The following is a 16,854-nucleotide window of genomic DNA, read 5'->3' as shown; positions in this document are numbered from 1 at the left end:
AGCCACGGTCATGCGCCCAGTGCACTCTTATCTGACTATCCTGAATACAGCTTATCCAGGAATAGCAAGAAAATGCTTAACTCTGTTCCTTTCCTTTCAGACTACAGCAATGAATTGGTGGCCTAGCAACCTCCAAAGGTAACCCAAGGGCTCTACCTTAAAACAGATAAACTTGAATGTGTTTAAATCTGTAGTTTAGCAACCTCCAAAAGTAACCCAAGGGCGTTACCTTAAAAACAAACCAACAAACCAACAAACCAATAGACTTTAATGTGTTTAAATTGTTTGAACATATAACAATTTTTTTTTAAAAAGGATTATTTATTTTAGGTGAGTATATCGTAGTTGTCTTCAGACACACCAGAAGAGGGCAGATGGTTGTGAGCCACCATGTGGTTGCTGGGAATTGAACTCAGGACATCTGCAAGAGCAGTCAGTGCTCTTTACCACTGAGCCATCTCTCCAGCCCAACAATTTCCGGTATTTTTTTGATACTGGAAATTGTTTTGTTTCTAGCTAATAGGTACCCTTCAAGACCAACAGTTGTGATAATTTCCTCCGAGGTTTGCTTTGGCGGGGTTTTGGAGTCAGGCTGTCCTTGATCTTACTATGTAGCCAAGGATGATCTTGAATGTGATCTTCCTGCTTCCACTTCCCATGTGCTAGGGTTCCAGGTGTGGGCATCATGCCCAGGCTGGTGCTGCTGCTGCTGCTTTCCCTTTCTGAGCAGTAGGTATAAAATGCTGTCATAGCCCCTACGAAACCCCAAGCCCAGGCTGTGCTGTAGATGCCTCCACCTGATTACTTCCCTGCATAGGCTCAGTTTGTTCCTCAGCAAATACACACCCAAAGGCAAACACGCTTCTTTTTATTGCTATGTAGCTTGCTGTTTTCACCTTATCTCAGGCCCTCCATAGAAGTGTGTGGTGATTGTTACCTCTTTTTACAGCGTCACAGAGCTCTATGTTAGTATTTGACGCTGGTGGTCAGGGGTGGCAGATCGTCAACGAGTTTTTGCTTAAGTCTGTATTGAATATTAGGAACACAGAATACTCAGCCACAGTCACGTGGCACCACCAAAGAGGAAACAGGTGACTTGTTGAGTAAATGCAGGCCATGTTGGCTAGGGACAGAGTCAGTGATTGGCTGTGAGAAACCAAATATCTGCAGGAAATCTCAGTCCTCCCTGTGTATCTGATCCTAGAGAAGGGTAGGGTGTTGTTAAAGAAACACACTTCACATTAGCAGACGTTGTTCAGGGCACGTTGCTGGTCATCTCTGCCTGTTTTAGACTAGAATTCCTCTGTCTCAATCCTAGGATTTAAGTTTTGACCTGGTGGCTTTTCCTGTATTTGAGCAGTTTTATCACAGTGCTGCTGCCACCTAGTGGCCATTAGGCAATATGCTTCAGTTTTATTTTGTTGCCCACTGAGAAGGCAGTGATGTAAAAGATGGCCCACTGCTTGGGACTGGGGGGGGGGGGGGGGTCACATCACCTGGATTTGAACTTAAGGAATATAACCTATAGCTTTACATAGTTAAACCGTTCTCCCTGTTTCATCAAAGTGGTAGCACCTGCCTTTTACAAGGAAGATAGAAAGTATAAGAGGCAGGTAAAGGGAACACTCGCTAAAGTTTAGCATATATTACACACATTGTTAATACTCATAGCATATATTACACACATTGTTAATATTCATACACGAATGCCAAAATTATATATTATTAAATAGATTATTGTTTAAGAATGGCATGACCAAAAGAGGTATATTTTTAGTAGGAGTAATTTTGAGAGATAATTATAAAAAAAAGGATGAAATGAAGACCTTGGCAGTCACTGTTCATACCCTTCATTTTACAGATGGAAAAACCGAAGTTCGACGACACAAAGCTGGTTAGTTGCAGAGCAGAATTGCTTTCTGGGCCTCTGTCTAGTGTTGACTCTACAGCCTCCCAGTGGTGGAGCAGAGCAAAGGCTGGGTCTGGGCGGCTCTGCACTTTGACTCTTACTGTGGTTTAGAAGAAAGTGGAATAAAGTGTGGAGGCCTCTCCTGTAGGGCTGTACTTTGGGTCTTGGTGGACTATATCAAGAACACTGGTTGGAGGGAAGAGCCCACAGTCCTCGTGAGGACATGTAGAGATGGGTGCAGATACGCACACTAGTTGTACATCTGGTCTCCTCCTCCATGTCTGTGTCTCTAGAATCATCTGCGTGTCTTCTGTCTGTGCATTCATCACCCGGGGATGCTGACATTTTGTTTCTTTTTTCATCCCACATTGGGATATTTCTTGGGAAGGGGCATGTCTTTTATTTTTACGTAGAGAGGTATTTGTACAACCCGAACTGTTTGTTCTCTGAGAAGCAGATTATATCTGGAAAGGCTTCTGGAAAAGCATTAGGACAGAGGGACCAAATATCTACACCCTAACCTCTTGCCTTGTCTGTAATTCAGGGTTGACTCGAAACTTTGAAAACTGAGGGAAAGGGACTTTCTTTTTTCTTTTTAAGTTTTATTTTATGTACATGAGAGTTTTGCCTGCTTGCTTATCTCAACACTATGCACATACTTGGTAATGCCTTGAAACTAAGTTTGTGGAGAGTTATGAGCTGCCATGTGGGTGCTGGAAATCAAACCTGGGTCCTCTGCGAGAATAACGTGCTTTCTTTCTAGCCCTTTGTTCAGAATGAAAGATGGTCTGCTAAAGACCCTCTGAGGATTTCTGAAGAAGAGAAACTTACCACACAACTCATGATACTTCTGAGTTTAGGGTTATTCTTTCTTCATGGTGTGAATTTCTCTTTTCAGACCATCTTTTCTGTCTGCTCTCGTTTTCCTTTGAGGTCCTTCTTGGCAGTCCTGCAGCTGTGAGCAGTTTGCTTAAGGGGAGATGCAGGTTCCTAAGGCAAGCAGCAATGCCATGTTAAAATACAGGTCTCAACTCTGGGCCTCAGAGATGAGTAACATTGGTTTTCTGTCACCGAGAAACCAGTAGTTTAGAAAGAAGGAGGGATGTGCTAAACCTTTATTTTCAAATTCTATGTAATTTGGCATGAAGAGTGGGGGACATATGTCAGAAACAGTAATTGTTATGTTAGTGAAAACCACTGCTTTCCTTTCATCAGTGGTCCTGGTTTATTCCTCTCATTTTGTGGAGGGGTTTGTATTAATGCGCCTTGAGAGAAAATAACTTTACCCTAACATTCTTTAAGAATGAGGCATAGATGGGTTAGAAGGAGGGCTCAGCAGTTAAGAGGACCAGAATTTGGTTCACAGATGTAGATCTGGAGCTCCAATGCCTCTGGCTTCCAAGGACACATGTCCATACACCCATGCATAAGCACATAGTTAAAAATAAGTCTTGACTACAACAATAGAAAGTCAGGCCTGGTGGCTAACACCTTAAATTCTATCACTCAGAAGGCAGCTGGATCTCTCGGAGTTCAAAGCCAGCTTGGTTGGTCTACATGCATAGCTGGTTCTAGGCCAGCCAGGGCTACATAGACCTGAGACGGTATCTCAAAAATTAAGGTTAAACAGTAAAAAAAAGGCTTAGAGTAATGTGGTGTTTCATTGACTTTGTAGGCTAGTTTCAGCAGCAGTTAGGATTTTATTTGCTTTTAGGATGTATTTGGTGCTAGCATTTCTAAATGATACTCCTTGCTTCTGTAGCCATCCTAGGCTGCTTCGTATTTTCTCACTATGATTGCTTTTGCTTACCTAACTTAAGTTTCCCAACTTGTTGGAATTCAGAACAGAGATTGATTTTTCTCACTCTTCTTTTCCTTTTCTTTTTTTCCTAGTTGCCAAAACAAAGGGGATTTGGCGATGGAGGCCTTGTTGGAAGGAATACAAACTCGGGGGCATAGTGGGTAAGTTTGCCTTTGACTGTGAGCTCATTGCAGTTTACAAACTTGTCTGGCTTCTGTTAGACCAAAGGTAAGCTGAGCTGTGGCACGTTTGTGGACAGCATCCCACCTGTATCATTGCCTTCTCTCAGCAGTACTAGGGAGCACTGGCTTCTATCCTCGCTTGAGTTCCCCTGCAGCTCAGAAGGGCATCCGTGGCTTGAGCAGTGAGGTAGGCTGCTGTGTGTTCCAAGCAACAGTTGGAATTAACAGCAGTAGATCTTGCTCATTTTTTAAAAGAGGTTTATTTATTTTATGTATAAACTGTCGCTGTCTTCAGAGACCCCAAAGAGGGCATCACATCCCATTACAGATGGTTGTGAGCCACCATGTGGTTGCTGGGAATTGAACTCAGGACCTCTGGAAGTACAGTTGGTGCTCTTAACCACTGAGCCATCTCTCCAGCCCAAGGATGAGTGTCTCGAAACAGCTCTTTTTCTGCATTTTAGCCTGTTTGCTACCAGTGCTGTTCATTTTGGCTGAAAGAGATTCGACATAGGCTTGCCTAGATCTTCCCAAAAGAATCCCCTAAATATCCCAGAAGACCTGGTTAGTAGCTCTGCAGGGCTCACTTTGCAGATGTAAATCATCCATCTGTGTTTCACCAAGTGAGCTCGGTTTTAGGTTACTCATTAGAGGAGGGCAAAATACTGTGTGGAGTTAAGCAGCACAGCATATGACAGCATGAGAAGCGAGGGCCCAGGCACCCTGGGCTTTGCTTCTGTAATGTTTTAGCTCTTCAGACAGGTTTCGTCTGTGATATTTTTTATCTGTGAAATATGAGAAACCACTTGGGCATGAATTGTGTCTGGTCTGTTGGTGTTTGTAGGGGATTTTTGACATCCTGTGAAGCAGAATTGCAAGAGCTCATGAAACAGATCGATATAATGGTGGCTCATAAGAAATCTGAGTGGGAGGGGCAGACACATGCTCTGGAGACTTGTTTGGACATGCGCGATCGGGAGCTGAAGGCTCTGAGGAGTCAGCTGGACATGAAGCACAAAGAGGTAGAGTGGCTCCTTCCCTTCCCTTGTTATCTTGACTCTGGCTTCTAAATTATACATGGTCCAGTAAACCCATGTGCATGCATGTATGTAATACACCCATGTGCATGCATGTATGTAATACACCCATGTGCATGCATGTATGTAATACACCCATGTGCATGCATGTATGTAATACACCCATGTGCATGCATGTATGTAATACACCCATGTGCATGCATGTATGTAATACACCCATGTGCATGCATGTATGTAATACACCCATGTGCATGCATGTATGTAATACACCCATGTGCATGCATGTATGTAATACACCCATGTGCATGCATGTATGTAATACACCCATGTGCATGCATGTATGTAATACACCCATGTGCATGCATGTATGTAATACACCCATGTGCATGCATGTATGTAATACACCCATGTGCATGCATGTATGTAATACACTGGAGCAACCCACGCCCAGACCCTGGATTCATCTTTGTGGTAGTTTAACCTTTTATGCCAAACATGTTTCTTTTTTTTTTTTTTTTTTTTTTCAAACTCTAGATCTTTTATTTTGTTGTTCTATATGAAGATTAGGAAGAAAAGAACCAAAGAAGTTGATGTAGATGAGCCTGGGGTAGCAGCCTGCTCTGAGCAAATCAAAGGTGTTATCAGCTTCCTTGTTGAGTTTTACCGTATTGGTGTCTCTGTGGGTGGCCAGTAGCACTCCTTAAGTGACAGTTTGCTGTTTGCTCGCTTGCTTGCTTCTTTGGCCAAACATGTTTCTTAAGTGCTTTTTATTTTATTAAACAAAAAAAGCATTTGTTTACCAAGTTAGATTTGTTTGTTTGGTGTTTTTTTTGTTGTTGTTGTTGTTGCTGTTGTTGTTGTTTTTGTTTTTTCAAGACAGGGTTTCTCTGTGTAGCTCTGGCTGTTCTGGTTCTAGCTCTGTAGACTAGGCTAGTGTGGAACTCAGAGATCTGCCTGCCTCTGCCTCCTGAGTGCTCAGATTAAAGGTGTGTGCACCACCACCCAACCTTATTCTAATTCTTATGTTTTCTTTTTTTGTTTGTTTGTTTTTTTAAGATTTATTTTACGTGTATGAGTATTTTGCCTGCATGCACATATATGTGTACCATATGTATGCCTGATGCCACAGATTCTCTAGAACTGGAGTTACAGACGTTGTGAGCTGCCATGTGGGATACTGGGAATTCAACCTGGGTCCCTTAGAGGAGCAGCCAGTGCTTCTAACCACTGAGCCATTTCTCTAGTCCCCTTACAGTGTTTTAGAAGGCAATTCATTATGAAAGTGTAAAAATATTAGTATTTGTTTCAAGGACCATTATACTTTTGGAAACATAGAATGCATACTTTATTTAAGAAAATGTCAGTGGAGACTAGGCTCTTGCTTTGTTGGTCAAGTGCTTACTGTACAACTCTAAGACCCTAGGTTTGCATCCCCAGAGGTCTTGTAATATAGCCAAGCATGGTGGTGTACATCTGCAACCCTAGCACACAAGAGTAATGGGAGAAGGCTTACATACTCTTTGTATAGCTTTCGTCATCTTTCATGTCCGCGTTAGCATCATAGGGGTTGGTTCTGGCTTCCCTTGTGAAGTCAGGTGAAAGCAAAGTTGATGACATAGGGGTATGGGTCAGCACTAGAGTGCTTGCCTAGCATGCCGGAAGTCTTAGGTCCAGTTCCAGCACTACTCTACCACCCCCCCAACCCCTCCCCACACAAATGTAAGGTAGTCCTTGTTTTATTGTTTGCCTCTTTTGCCAGAGTTAAACCAATGAGAGCTGGAGAGGCAGCTCAGTGATGGGGTGTGCTTAGCATGCGCAGTCCTGGCCAGCATCCTCAGCATTGTAAGCTAAGTTAGGGAGACCCACTGCAGATGGACCTTTCTTAAACTAAGGGAGAAGGAAGAAAAAAAGTCATTTCCAGTCCCACCATCCACTAATGTTGGAAGTGTTGTGGGAGGTTTAAGAAATTTCCTGGCTTACTCCTTAACTTAGCTGTACAGTAGGAGAACACTGGATACTGGAAGGGAAGCAGGAAGCAGTGAGGAGGAAGCATTGTCTCTGAGTTTCCATATAGATTAGTCTGGACAGGATAAGAGCTGTGTGGGTAAATGCTAACCCCAAGGCTCACACTCGTCCGCCAGACTGGCCTGCATGGCGTTTGCCCTCCTGAAGGCTGGTATTCTACCAGGGCAGACAACACAAAATTGTGATTTGGTTGATGATACTGTATACATGTGTGAAATTTTCAAAGAATTAAAAAGTTATCACCCAGTGGTTGGCCATTTGTACTCAGAGTCAAATAACACTTTAGTAATATGGGCTGTATTAATTTAGATTTCTGCACATGGTATTTGCTAGAGTTTATTTTAAAGTTTAGGCAATTATTTATTTTATTTTTTTAAATTTATCTATTTTATGTATGTGAGTATACTCTTGCTGTTTTTAGACATACGAGAAGAAGGCATTAGATCTCAATTCAGATGGTTGTGAGCTACCATGTGGTTATTGGGAATTGAACTCAGGACCTTGGGAAGAATAGTCAGTGCTCCTAACCACTGAGCCATCCCTTCAGCCCCTAGGCAAATCTTTGAAGGTTACACATAGACAGGAAGGTGATGAGAAAGCACAGCAAATGGCAGTCTCACTGGATTGCAGAGACAAAGCAATTTGGTGGGCGAGAGAAATAGGTCAGTGGTTAAAAGTACTGGCTGCTTTTTCAGAGGATCCAGGTTCGATTCCTCAGAGCATCCATGTTTGATTCCTAACACCAATACACCAGTGTGATGGCTAACAGTTGTCTGTAGTTCAGTCCCATAAGATCAGACACCTTCCTCTGACCTCCATGGCACCAGGCATGTGATGTGGTACACAGATAGATACATGCAGGCAAAACACCCATATGGCTCTCTCTGTCCTCCCATTCCACTGCACTTGCTTCTCTCAGGACCCTGTGAACTGCTCACACCACGTCTGGACATGTTGCTAGTTAACTTTCCCAGGGCAAACCTCAGCAGGGTGAGGATGGCTAAAGTAGTAGCTTCCTGTTGCTCACAGAGACAGAAACACATCTGTCTGCTTCCTTAGTAGGTCCCCAGTGACACAGCTCTGGCTACTGACTGCCATACTGCCCAGGAGTAGGCCATTGTGTCTCTTCTTTCCTGTCTCGTCACTGTGCTTTCCACAGTCACTCTAGTTATCCACCCAGAAGTCTACTTCTCAGATCGCACTTGAGAAAAACTCAAAATAAGACCAAACAATAGAGTAAGCTAGTTTAACCTTCCTTATATGTATGTAAACAGTACCAGGACTGTCAGTAGGAAGTGATGAAGCCCCAGTCCTGCTTGAGAGTTTTAACACATTTTTCTTAGTAACTAATGGAGAACATTCATAAAGATAGAGATTTGAACAGCATGATCAGCAAACTTGACCCAGTTTATAACTGTAGAACACAACCCAAGAGAACTGCAGAGAACTGCATTTCTTTTGCAGCACAAACTGAATGATTACCAAAATTGACTCTATCCTGGGCCATGAACAGAGTCTTGAAATCATAGATAAACTTTTTTTTTTTTTGGTTGAACTCTCTTAACATAGCAGAAACAAGTTAAAAAAATAACCTTGAAAAATTAAAGTTATGAATGACCTAGAGAAGTCATAATAGAAATGAAAAATAGTTTGTATAGTCCCAGACTTCAGCTCTGGAAGTCTAATAATCCAACTGTAAGTAGTTAATAACAGCCTTAATGTGTACATAGCAGCACAGGCAAGAGGTAGGGAGAAATTATGTCCATGGAATCTACAGAAGAAGCAACACAGCTCTCCCGTTATTGATAGAAGAAGCACATGGAAAGGCCAGTCAGGGTGGAGAGTTGATCAGAATCAACCTGACCTAGTTAATCTTAAGCGTGTTCTTCTTAAGTGACTGAAACATTTTGCTTTAGTCAGGTAGCTCTCACCATAATCAGCAGATTAAGTTGTATATTTTTATAACAAAGTAGATTTAAGCTTAAACAACACAATGAAAGACAACTTTTCAAGTACTTGGAAATTAAGCAACATACTTCTTGATGACCTTCCAAGTACTTGGAAAATCAATGCACTTCTAAATGGTCTTTAGTTTTAGATTTGTTTATTTTATTTTTGGATATAAATGCTATACCTATGCGTATTTATGTTCACCACATGCGTGTCTGGTACCCATGGAGATCAAAGGAGGGTATTGGATTCCCTGGGACTGGAATTATAGAGGATTGTGAACTGCCATGTGGATTCTGGGAATTGAACTCAGGTCCTCTGGAAGAGTGGTCAGTGCTCTTAACAGCTGAGCCAGTTCTTCAGCCTCCCAAGTGTCTTACGTCATGAAGAAGTCACAGTGCAAGTAGAATATGCTTTGATAGTGAGTAACGATGAACTTGCCGTGGACCACCATTTGTGGGGTTGTATGAATGGCTAGTGGCAGGGCATGTGCTTACACACGCAAAGGCCTGGGTTCAGTCTCCTGTGGATCACCATTTGTGGGGCAGGATGAGTGGCAGAATGTCCACTTCTATATACAGAGGCCCTGAGGTTAATCCCAGCACAGAATCGAACCAAACAGAAAACAACACAGGATGCACCTCATGTGCTTCCTAATGGGAATTTTACCTATTTGTATCTCCAGCTATGTTTCAATAGGAAGACTGAAAATCAGTCATTTAAATATCATGTTTTAAGAAATTAGAAAAAGCTTGAAAGATGGCTTAGTATGTAAATTGCTTGTCACACAAGCATGAGGATCTGAGTTTAATCCTCAGCACCATGTCAACTACAAATACTGCATACGTCTGTAATCAGCGCCAGGGGAATAGAGACAGGAGGATCCCTAGAGCTTGCTGGCCAGCCAGTCTAGCTGAACAGATGAACTCTTGAGCTCAATAAGAGATCTTATTGAAGAAGACACCCAACATCTATGTCTGGTGTCTACAAGCATGTTATACACATGTATGCGCACCTATATACACATAGGAACACACATACACACACCAACACACCCCAACAGAGATGAATGTCTAGGTTCCTGTGTTTCCTGTGTGTACTGGTTAAATTCTAACTAGTTGTCAGGAGAATACTGCTAGATACTTAAGGATTGAGGACTAGTATGAGAGATTGCTGACACTGGGACCGAATCACTGAAGACTGGATTAGGATCACTTCGGAATCTGTCTCTGGTGTCATTGACCCATGCTTTACTTGCAGAAATTACTGTTTAAGTTTTACAGGTCTCTAAAAATGAAATATATTTGGTTATCAAAAATTTTCAATTTTTTATCTATTTTTATGAGCATTTATTATTTTAAGAAAGAGGATTGGGGAGAATAAATCAGACGGGAGTGTGAGTCTTGAACTAACTTTAAATTTGTAAAAGAGTTGTTCCAGTTTTTAGCTGCTGTGTAGACTGCTGACTCAGCATTTACTAGCCTGGCTGGGAAGAAGGCTAACCGAGTATTTACACCTGAGAGCGTTAGTTTGTGAGTGAGTGAAAGGGTTATTCTTGTGAAAGGGTTATTCTTGTTGCTGTGCTGCAGGGATATCATTTCAATGCTAATACTGAACGGTACATCCCTTCCTGCTTTTAGGTTGGAATATTGCATCAGCAGATAGAAGAACAAGAAAAAACCAAGCAAGAAATGGCCCTGGAGTACAAGGAGGAGTTAATGAAGCTGCAGGAGGAAGTGAGCATTTTGTTCTGTGCAGCTATGTGTAGTCGTTCTTTCTCTGTAACCCTTGACTGTTGTGTTGAGAACTTGTCTCTAATTTCAGTGGTAAGAGATGCATATCCTGTGTGATAGTCTGTGGGAAGTATGTAGTAGAAATACGTTTTTCTGATCTTGGATCTAGGTAAAGTATCTTGCCTAGCATGTTTGATATTACCTAGGCCAGCAGTTGGCCAAGCACGGGAAGGAAAAACAGAGTTATGTTTATATGATACTGAAATCTTGATGCCAGAACATTTAATACTTTAATCTCTAAGTTTGTATTAGAAGATACAGTGCACTTAGAAATATTTTAGGCGCTGTGAGGCGCTGGTGCACACCTTTAATCCCAGGACTTGGGAGGCAGAGGCAGGTGGATCTCTGTGAGTTAGAAGCCAGCCTGCTTTACAAAGCAAGTTCTAGAACACCCAGGACTATACAGAGAAACCGTGTCTCTGAAAACCAAGAAGGAAGGAAGGAAGGAAGGAAGGAAGGAAGGAAGGAAGGAAGGAAGGAAGGAAGGAAGGAAAAAAGAAAAAACTGTGATTAAGAAAAGCAGAGTTGGGGGTTGGGGATTTAGCTCAGTGGTAGAGCGCTTGCCTAGCAAGTGCAAGGCCCTGGGTTCGGTCCCCAGCTCCGAAAAAAAGAAAAAAGAAAAAAGAAAAAAGAAATAAATTTAAAAAAAAAAAAAAAAAGCAGAGTTGTGGAGCTGGAGGGATGGCTCAGTGGTTAAGAGCACTGACTGCTCTTCCAGAGGTCCTGAGTTCAATTCCCAGCAACCACATGGTGGCTCACCACCATCTGTAATGGGATCTGATGCCCTCTTCTGGTGTCTGAAGACAGCTACAGTGCACTTACATATATAAAATAAGTAAATCTTAAAAAATAAAAAAGAAAAAAAAAAAAGAAAAAGAAAAGCAGGGTTCTAAGATGGCTCATTGGGTAGAGGCACCTGCCACCAAGCTTCATGACATGAATTTGATCCCAGGAATTTGATCTCAGGAACCCATATGGTGGAAGGAGAGAACCAGCTCCTACAAACTCCTCTTGACTTCCTCTTGGCGGGCTGAGGTGTATACATATCTCCCCTCCTCTCCCCCTACCTCCAATAAAAAAATTAAAAAAATGTTTTCAAAACTTTATTTTTTATTTATTTTTTTTTAAAAGATTTTATTTACTTTATATAAGTGAGTATCCTGTCACTCTCCTTAGACACACCAGGAGAGGGCATCAGATTCCATTACAGATGGTTGCAAGCCACCATGTGGTTGCTGGGATTTGAACTCAGGACCTCAGGAAGTGCAGTCAGTGCTCTTAACCACTGAGCCATCTCTCCAGCCCTCAAAACTTTTTTTAAAGCAAGAAAATTGGGAAGCAAAAGATAGGTCAGCAGTTGAGAGTGTACTGTTCTCGGTGAGGAGCCCAGGTCATTCCCAGCACCATGTTAGGAGCTCATAACACCCATCATTCCAGCTGGAGGGATTTGCCACCCTCTCTGGCCTTCATAGGCGTCTGTCTGTACCTGCATGCACATTCCCACACAGAGATAAATGCACCTAATTAGAAATTAAAAATAAAATCTTTAGGGGCTGGGGATTTAGCTCAGTGGTAGAGCGCTTACCTAGGAGGCGCAAGGCCCTGGGTTCGGTCCCCAGCTCCGAAAAAAAGAACCAAAAAAAAAAATAAATAAATAAAATCTTTAAAAAGAAGACAATTCTATTTTATATTCGATTTTATCTTTTTTTTTTTTTTTTTTTTTCTGTAGCTGAGGACCGAACCCAGGGCCTTGCGCTTGCTAGGCAAGCGCTCTACCACTGAGCTAAATCCCCAACCCCTGATTTGAATTTTAATATTAGGGAAAATTACTTTTGTTTTGGTTTAAGTCAAAGTCTCCTATTACTGTGTATCATCAGTGCCCTCGGGAGTGTGTGTGGAGAACCACTGGCCCAGAGGGGAACAGTCACTGCTTCCTTTCTTCTGTGGAGTGGGTCGTGGGGGTGTGTCTATGAATGCATGGCAATTGTAATAAAACTAAATTTTCTTTTTTCTTTTTTTGAACTGGAAATCTCATTACTTTTATAAGTCTCATGTATTTCTCTCTCACACACACATGTAAGCAGGCACATACACTTTGGGATAAGGTAGCCCAGGCTGGCCTCAGGGTCTGTATGTGGTTGAAGATGACCTTGCCCTTCTGTTTCTCCTACCTTCTCTTAATGCTTTGATTCCAGCATCTGCTCCCACAGCCAGTTTATGTGGTGCTGGGATCCAGCCCAGGGCCAGTGCTTTCTAGGGCAGCACTGTACCAGCTGAGCTGTATCCCAGCCCTGTCATTTCTAGGCCTTCTTTTATTTTGCTTTGCAGCTCTAGCATGCTGCCAATTTGTTTTCAATATAGCATTGCTCTTGTTTTATAATCCCAATTTGTCTGACCACCACAATTTGCTAACTCTTAAATTTTAAGTAAATAAATAACTGTTTTGACAGTTAAGCAGACTGAAGAGAAGCTATGAAAAACTGCAGAAAAAGCAACTAAGAGAATTTAGAGGAAATACCAAAAGTCTGCGAGAGGATCGGTCTGAGATTGAGAGGCTGACTGGAAAAATAGAGGTATGTCCACAGCTACAGTCCCAGCTAATATGGCAGTCTCCATGTAGGGAAACACCATTTCTAATGAATGTTCCCTGGAGCCAGTTCATGCTATCTCGGGGGCTGACCCTGAACAATTCAGTGTGGGCGGGTGGTCCACATTGCATGCTCCCCTGTGGCTGATAGGGTTCCGAGCCATCAATCTCAAGAGTGTAGATCTTCCATACAGGGCACTTGGAAATATATGGAGACTTTGTTTTGTTTGTTTTTTGTTATTATTGTTAAAATGATGGAGCATGAAATTGGCATTTATAGTACAGGGAGCAGGGACAGCCAACATGTCTGGGAAAGTATCCTGGTGAAGATCCTAATACGAGTGCCTCCCATTCTGAGACACACTGACCATCGGTTGGTGGCAGTGTCCTACCTATCACTCTGCTCCACAGCTGACCCTGTAGTCTTAGTGAACATGGGGAGTGCTGGGCTTGGAGCGTGTTCTGCTCACAGGTGGCTTACTTTCAGTTTCCGTTTAGGTAGAGCCTGAGTTTCAAAGGATGTGCCTCCCTGTCTGTTTAGTTTTTGTTCCATAACTCCGTGATGACTGATAGGAGGCAGTGAGTCCCCTCTTTTCTCCAGTGCATTGTAACAGTCACCTGGGGTATTTTCAGACTTCAGAGTCTGATCCAGTAGGAGGCATGGGACCTAGGAATCTGTACTTTACCCAATTGAGAAACACTGTTCAACATCATTGTGTGACTGCTTAAAAATGTTCCCTGAGTGATCTGTCAAATAGAAATGCTAGTTTATATACTTGCTTTACTTAGGGTTTTACTGCTGTGACGAGATACCATGACCAAAGCAACTCTTATAAAGGGTAACATTGGGGCTGGGGATTTAGCTCAGTGGTAGAGCGCTTACCTAGGAAGCGCAAGGCCCTGGGTTCGGTCCCCAGCTCCGAAAAAAAGAACCAAAAAAAAAAAAAAAAAAAAAGGGTAACATTTGTGGGGGCTGACTTATGGGTTTAGAGATTTTAGTCCCTTATCATCATGGTAGAAAGCATGGCGGCATGCAGGCAGACATGGTGCTGGAGGAGCTGAGAGTTCTACATCTTGATCTGCAGGAAGCAGGATACTGGATGGAGCCTGAGCATAGGACTTCAAAGCCTACTCCCACAGTGACACACTTCTTCCGACAAAGCCACACCTACCCCAACAAGGCTGCATCTCCTAATAGTGCTACTCTGCCTAGGCCAATCATTCAAACATGAATCTTTGGGGTCCAAACCTAGTCAAACAATTACAATACTTTACTGTCTGGAATTGTAATTTGTATGTTTTGCTTTTTATATTTCAATATTTTTATAGATTTAGAACTTAGAATTAGACGACCATATGAATACTGCTTCCCCTCCAGCCTTCTCTACTGCTACCATTTCTTCCAGCTTCGCACATTCTTATCACTGTCTGTACTGCCAACCATGAGCACAGAACCTCGCTAGCCACCCTCTGGTCCAGGTTACTTCACTGCCTCTGGATTCAGCTTCAGATCCTCATTATCTTTAAAATTGTTGTCATTATAACCTTTGAGGGCTTCGTCAACAGACCTAGTGCTGACCACACTCTGGCCTTGGAGTTTCCTAGAGTCCTTTCCTCATAGCTATTTTGATCCCCTTGTCTCATCTACCTACTCTTATTGGCATTCCTCATTCTTTATGGAATTGTTTCAGTAAGATAGTCATAGTCATGTTTACACCATTTCTGCCGATCCATGAGCGTGACAGACCTTTCCGTCCACGGTGTCGTCTTACATTTCTTCTTTGGTGTTTTACATTTTTCTTTGAAGAGATCGTTTACTTCACTGGTTATGTTATTCCCCGTGTGTGTGTGTGTGTGTGTGTGTGTGTGTGTGTGTGTGTGTGTGTGTGTGTATGTATGTATTTAATTCTCTGGTATTTTAAAGTTGTTGTGAATGAGATTGCTCTCCTGAGTTCTTTCTCAGAGTGTCTGTTATTGGTTATGGAGAAGCTATGTGGACTTTATATCTTGCTCCTTTTCTGAAGGTGCGTATCAGTTCTGGAAGCTGTTGGCTGATGGTATTAGGAGTCTCATGTACAGGAGCATTTTGTGTAAAGAAAGGATCATTTGGCTTCTTTCTTCACTTGTATCCCTTTTCTTTCCTTTGCCTTTTGGCTCTAAAACTCGGAAGCCTTGAATAACAGTGGAAGAAGTGTGTGCCTTCCTGTTATTTCCTTTAGTGGCGGTGCTTGGGCTCTCCCCACTGGGTGTGTTGGTCATAGGTTTGCACATGTGTCCTTCATTATGTTGAGCTACAGTTCTTTGTTTTGTTTGTTATTTTTTCCTTTTCTTTTTCTTTTTTTTTGTAGCTCCTACCTGTCCTGGAACTTACTCTGTAGACCAGGTTGGCCTTGAACTTAGAGATCTACCTGCCTCTGCCTCCTAAGTGCTGGGATTAAAGATGATCACTACTGCCACATGATTGAGCTACAGCCTTTTTAAAATTGATTCTTCGTTAACTTCACATCATGTATCCCAATTGCAATCATCTCCCCATCCTTGCCTTCTGCCCTTGCAACCTTTCTTCGACCTCCACAAGGGGAAACAAAAAAAAAATAAAACCAACAAAACAACCCTCGACCTCTCCCCATAGAAGTGGCAGTGTATCATATAGTATCCCCCTTTCTCCACACTTGCACACAGCTACACTTGCAAATGTTCACTGGAGTAATTTCTATGTTTAATATTCTTTTTTTTATATTTTAATATTTTTATAGATTTAGAACTTAGAATTAGAGGACCACACAAATACTGCTTCCCCTCCAGCCTTCTGTACTGCTTCTCGACTGGTCTGGTTTACACTATCAATACTGGATTGTTAATTGGACTTGTCTCAGATATCCTGTTGTTACCCTGGGTCAGATCCTCCAGCTTTGAATCTGTAGAACTCGGCCTGTTCATGGGTTCCAACAGTGCACAGATGGGATAGATGTTGGGGTTGGCCAACTCAGAGCCTTGGATCTGGGCCTGGTAGATGGTCAGCCTGCCAGCTCTTCTGTGCTCATACCCCCAGGGCTAGCTCTCCTGCTCTGCTCAGGTGAGGGGTGGGGCCAGCTCTCTTGCCTATGGCAGCTGGCAAGGGGTGGGATTGGCTCTCCCACTCATGCCATTGGAATCCACACCCATGCCACCAGGGTTGGCAGCTCTCCAGCATTGTCCTGTAAGGGCAGAGCCATGAGCTATAGATCTTTATTGTTAGTTTTTTCAAGGCTGTTGGATTATGTCAGAAGTTTCCTGCATTAAGAGGACCATGTGATTTCTGTTCTCAAATCTATTAATTTGATAACTGATATTTGCTAATATATATAGTATATATCATGATTTGCTAACATATTAATATGTATGTTGAATCATCCTTGTGTCATTGTAATGATAGGTTCTTGGTCATAGTGAATGATCTATTCTTTTCCTCTAAGGTAATATTTGTCTTTGCCAGTAGGGTATGTTTCTTGCAGATAACAAATAGATCAATCCTATTTGGTTTTTTGTTTTTGGTTAAGAATTATTTATTAATTTTATATATGTGAGTAC

At 42.3% G+C, this 16,854-nt stretch overlaps 1 protein-coding gene across 10 annotated transcripts in view; it reads left to right on the top strand.

The window, feature by feature from the left end:
* Cep63 (centrosomal protein 63) overlaps positions 1-16,854 on the top strand; it is a 51,476-nt gene that overhangs the window by 10,794 nt on the left and 23,828 nt on the right. For 5 of the 10 annotated variants that reach the window (NR_045200.1, XM_039081193.2, XM_039081191.2 and 2 more), the window contains exons 2-7: positions 101-138; positions 1,862-1,894; positions 3,803-3,871; positions 4,737-4,914; positions 10,545-10,640; positions 13,148-13,270. Coding sequence is in view for 9 of the 10 variants with exons in the window: in XM_039081193.2 (XP_038937121.1) it covers positions 110-138; positions 1,862-1,894; positions 3,803-3,871; positions 4,737-4,914; positions 10,545-10,640; positions 13,148-13,270 (528 nt within the window). In the remaining variant the exon portion in view is untranslated. The remainder of the gene's footprint in view (positions 1-100; positions 139-1,861; positions 1,895-3,802; positions 3,872-4,736; positions 4,915-10,544; positions 10,641-13,147; positions 13,271-16,854) is intronic. The other 5 variants (XM_039081195.2, XM_039081196.2, NM_001037772.1 and 2 more) reach the window with 2 other exon arrangements.

The sequence above is a fragment of the Rattus norvegicus genome, chromosome 8, assembly GCF_036323735.1.
Source record: "Rattus norvegicus strain BN/NHsdMcwi chromosome 8, GRCr8, whole genome shotgun sequence".
NCBI lineage: Eukaryota > Metazoa > Chordata > Mammalia > Rodentia > Muridae > Rattus > Rattus norvegicus.
Note: the sequence above shows the minus strand (reverse complement) of the source record. Positions and strands in the feature narration are given on the sequence as shown.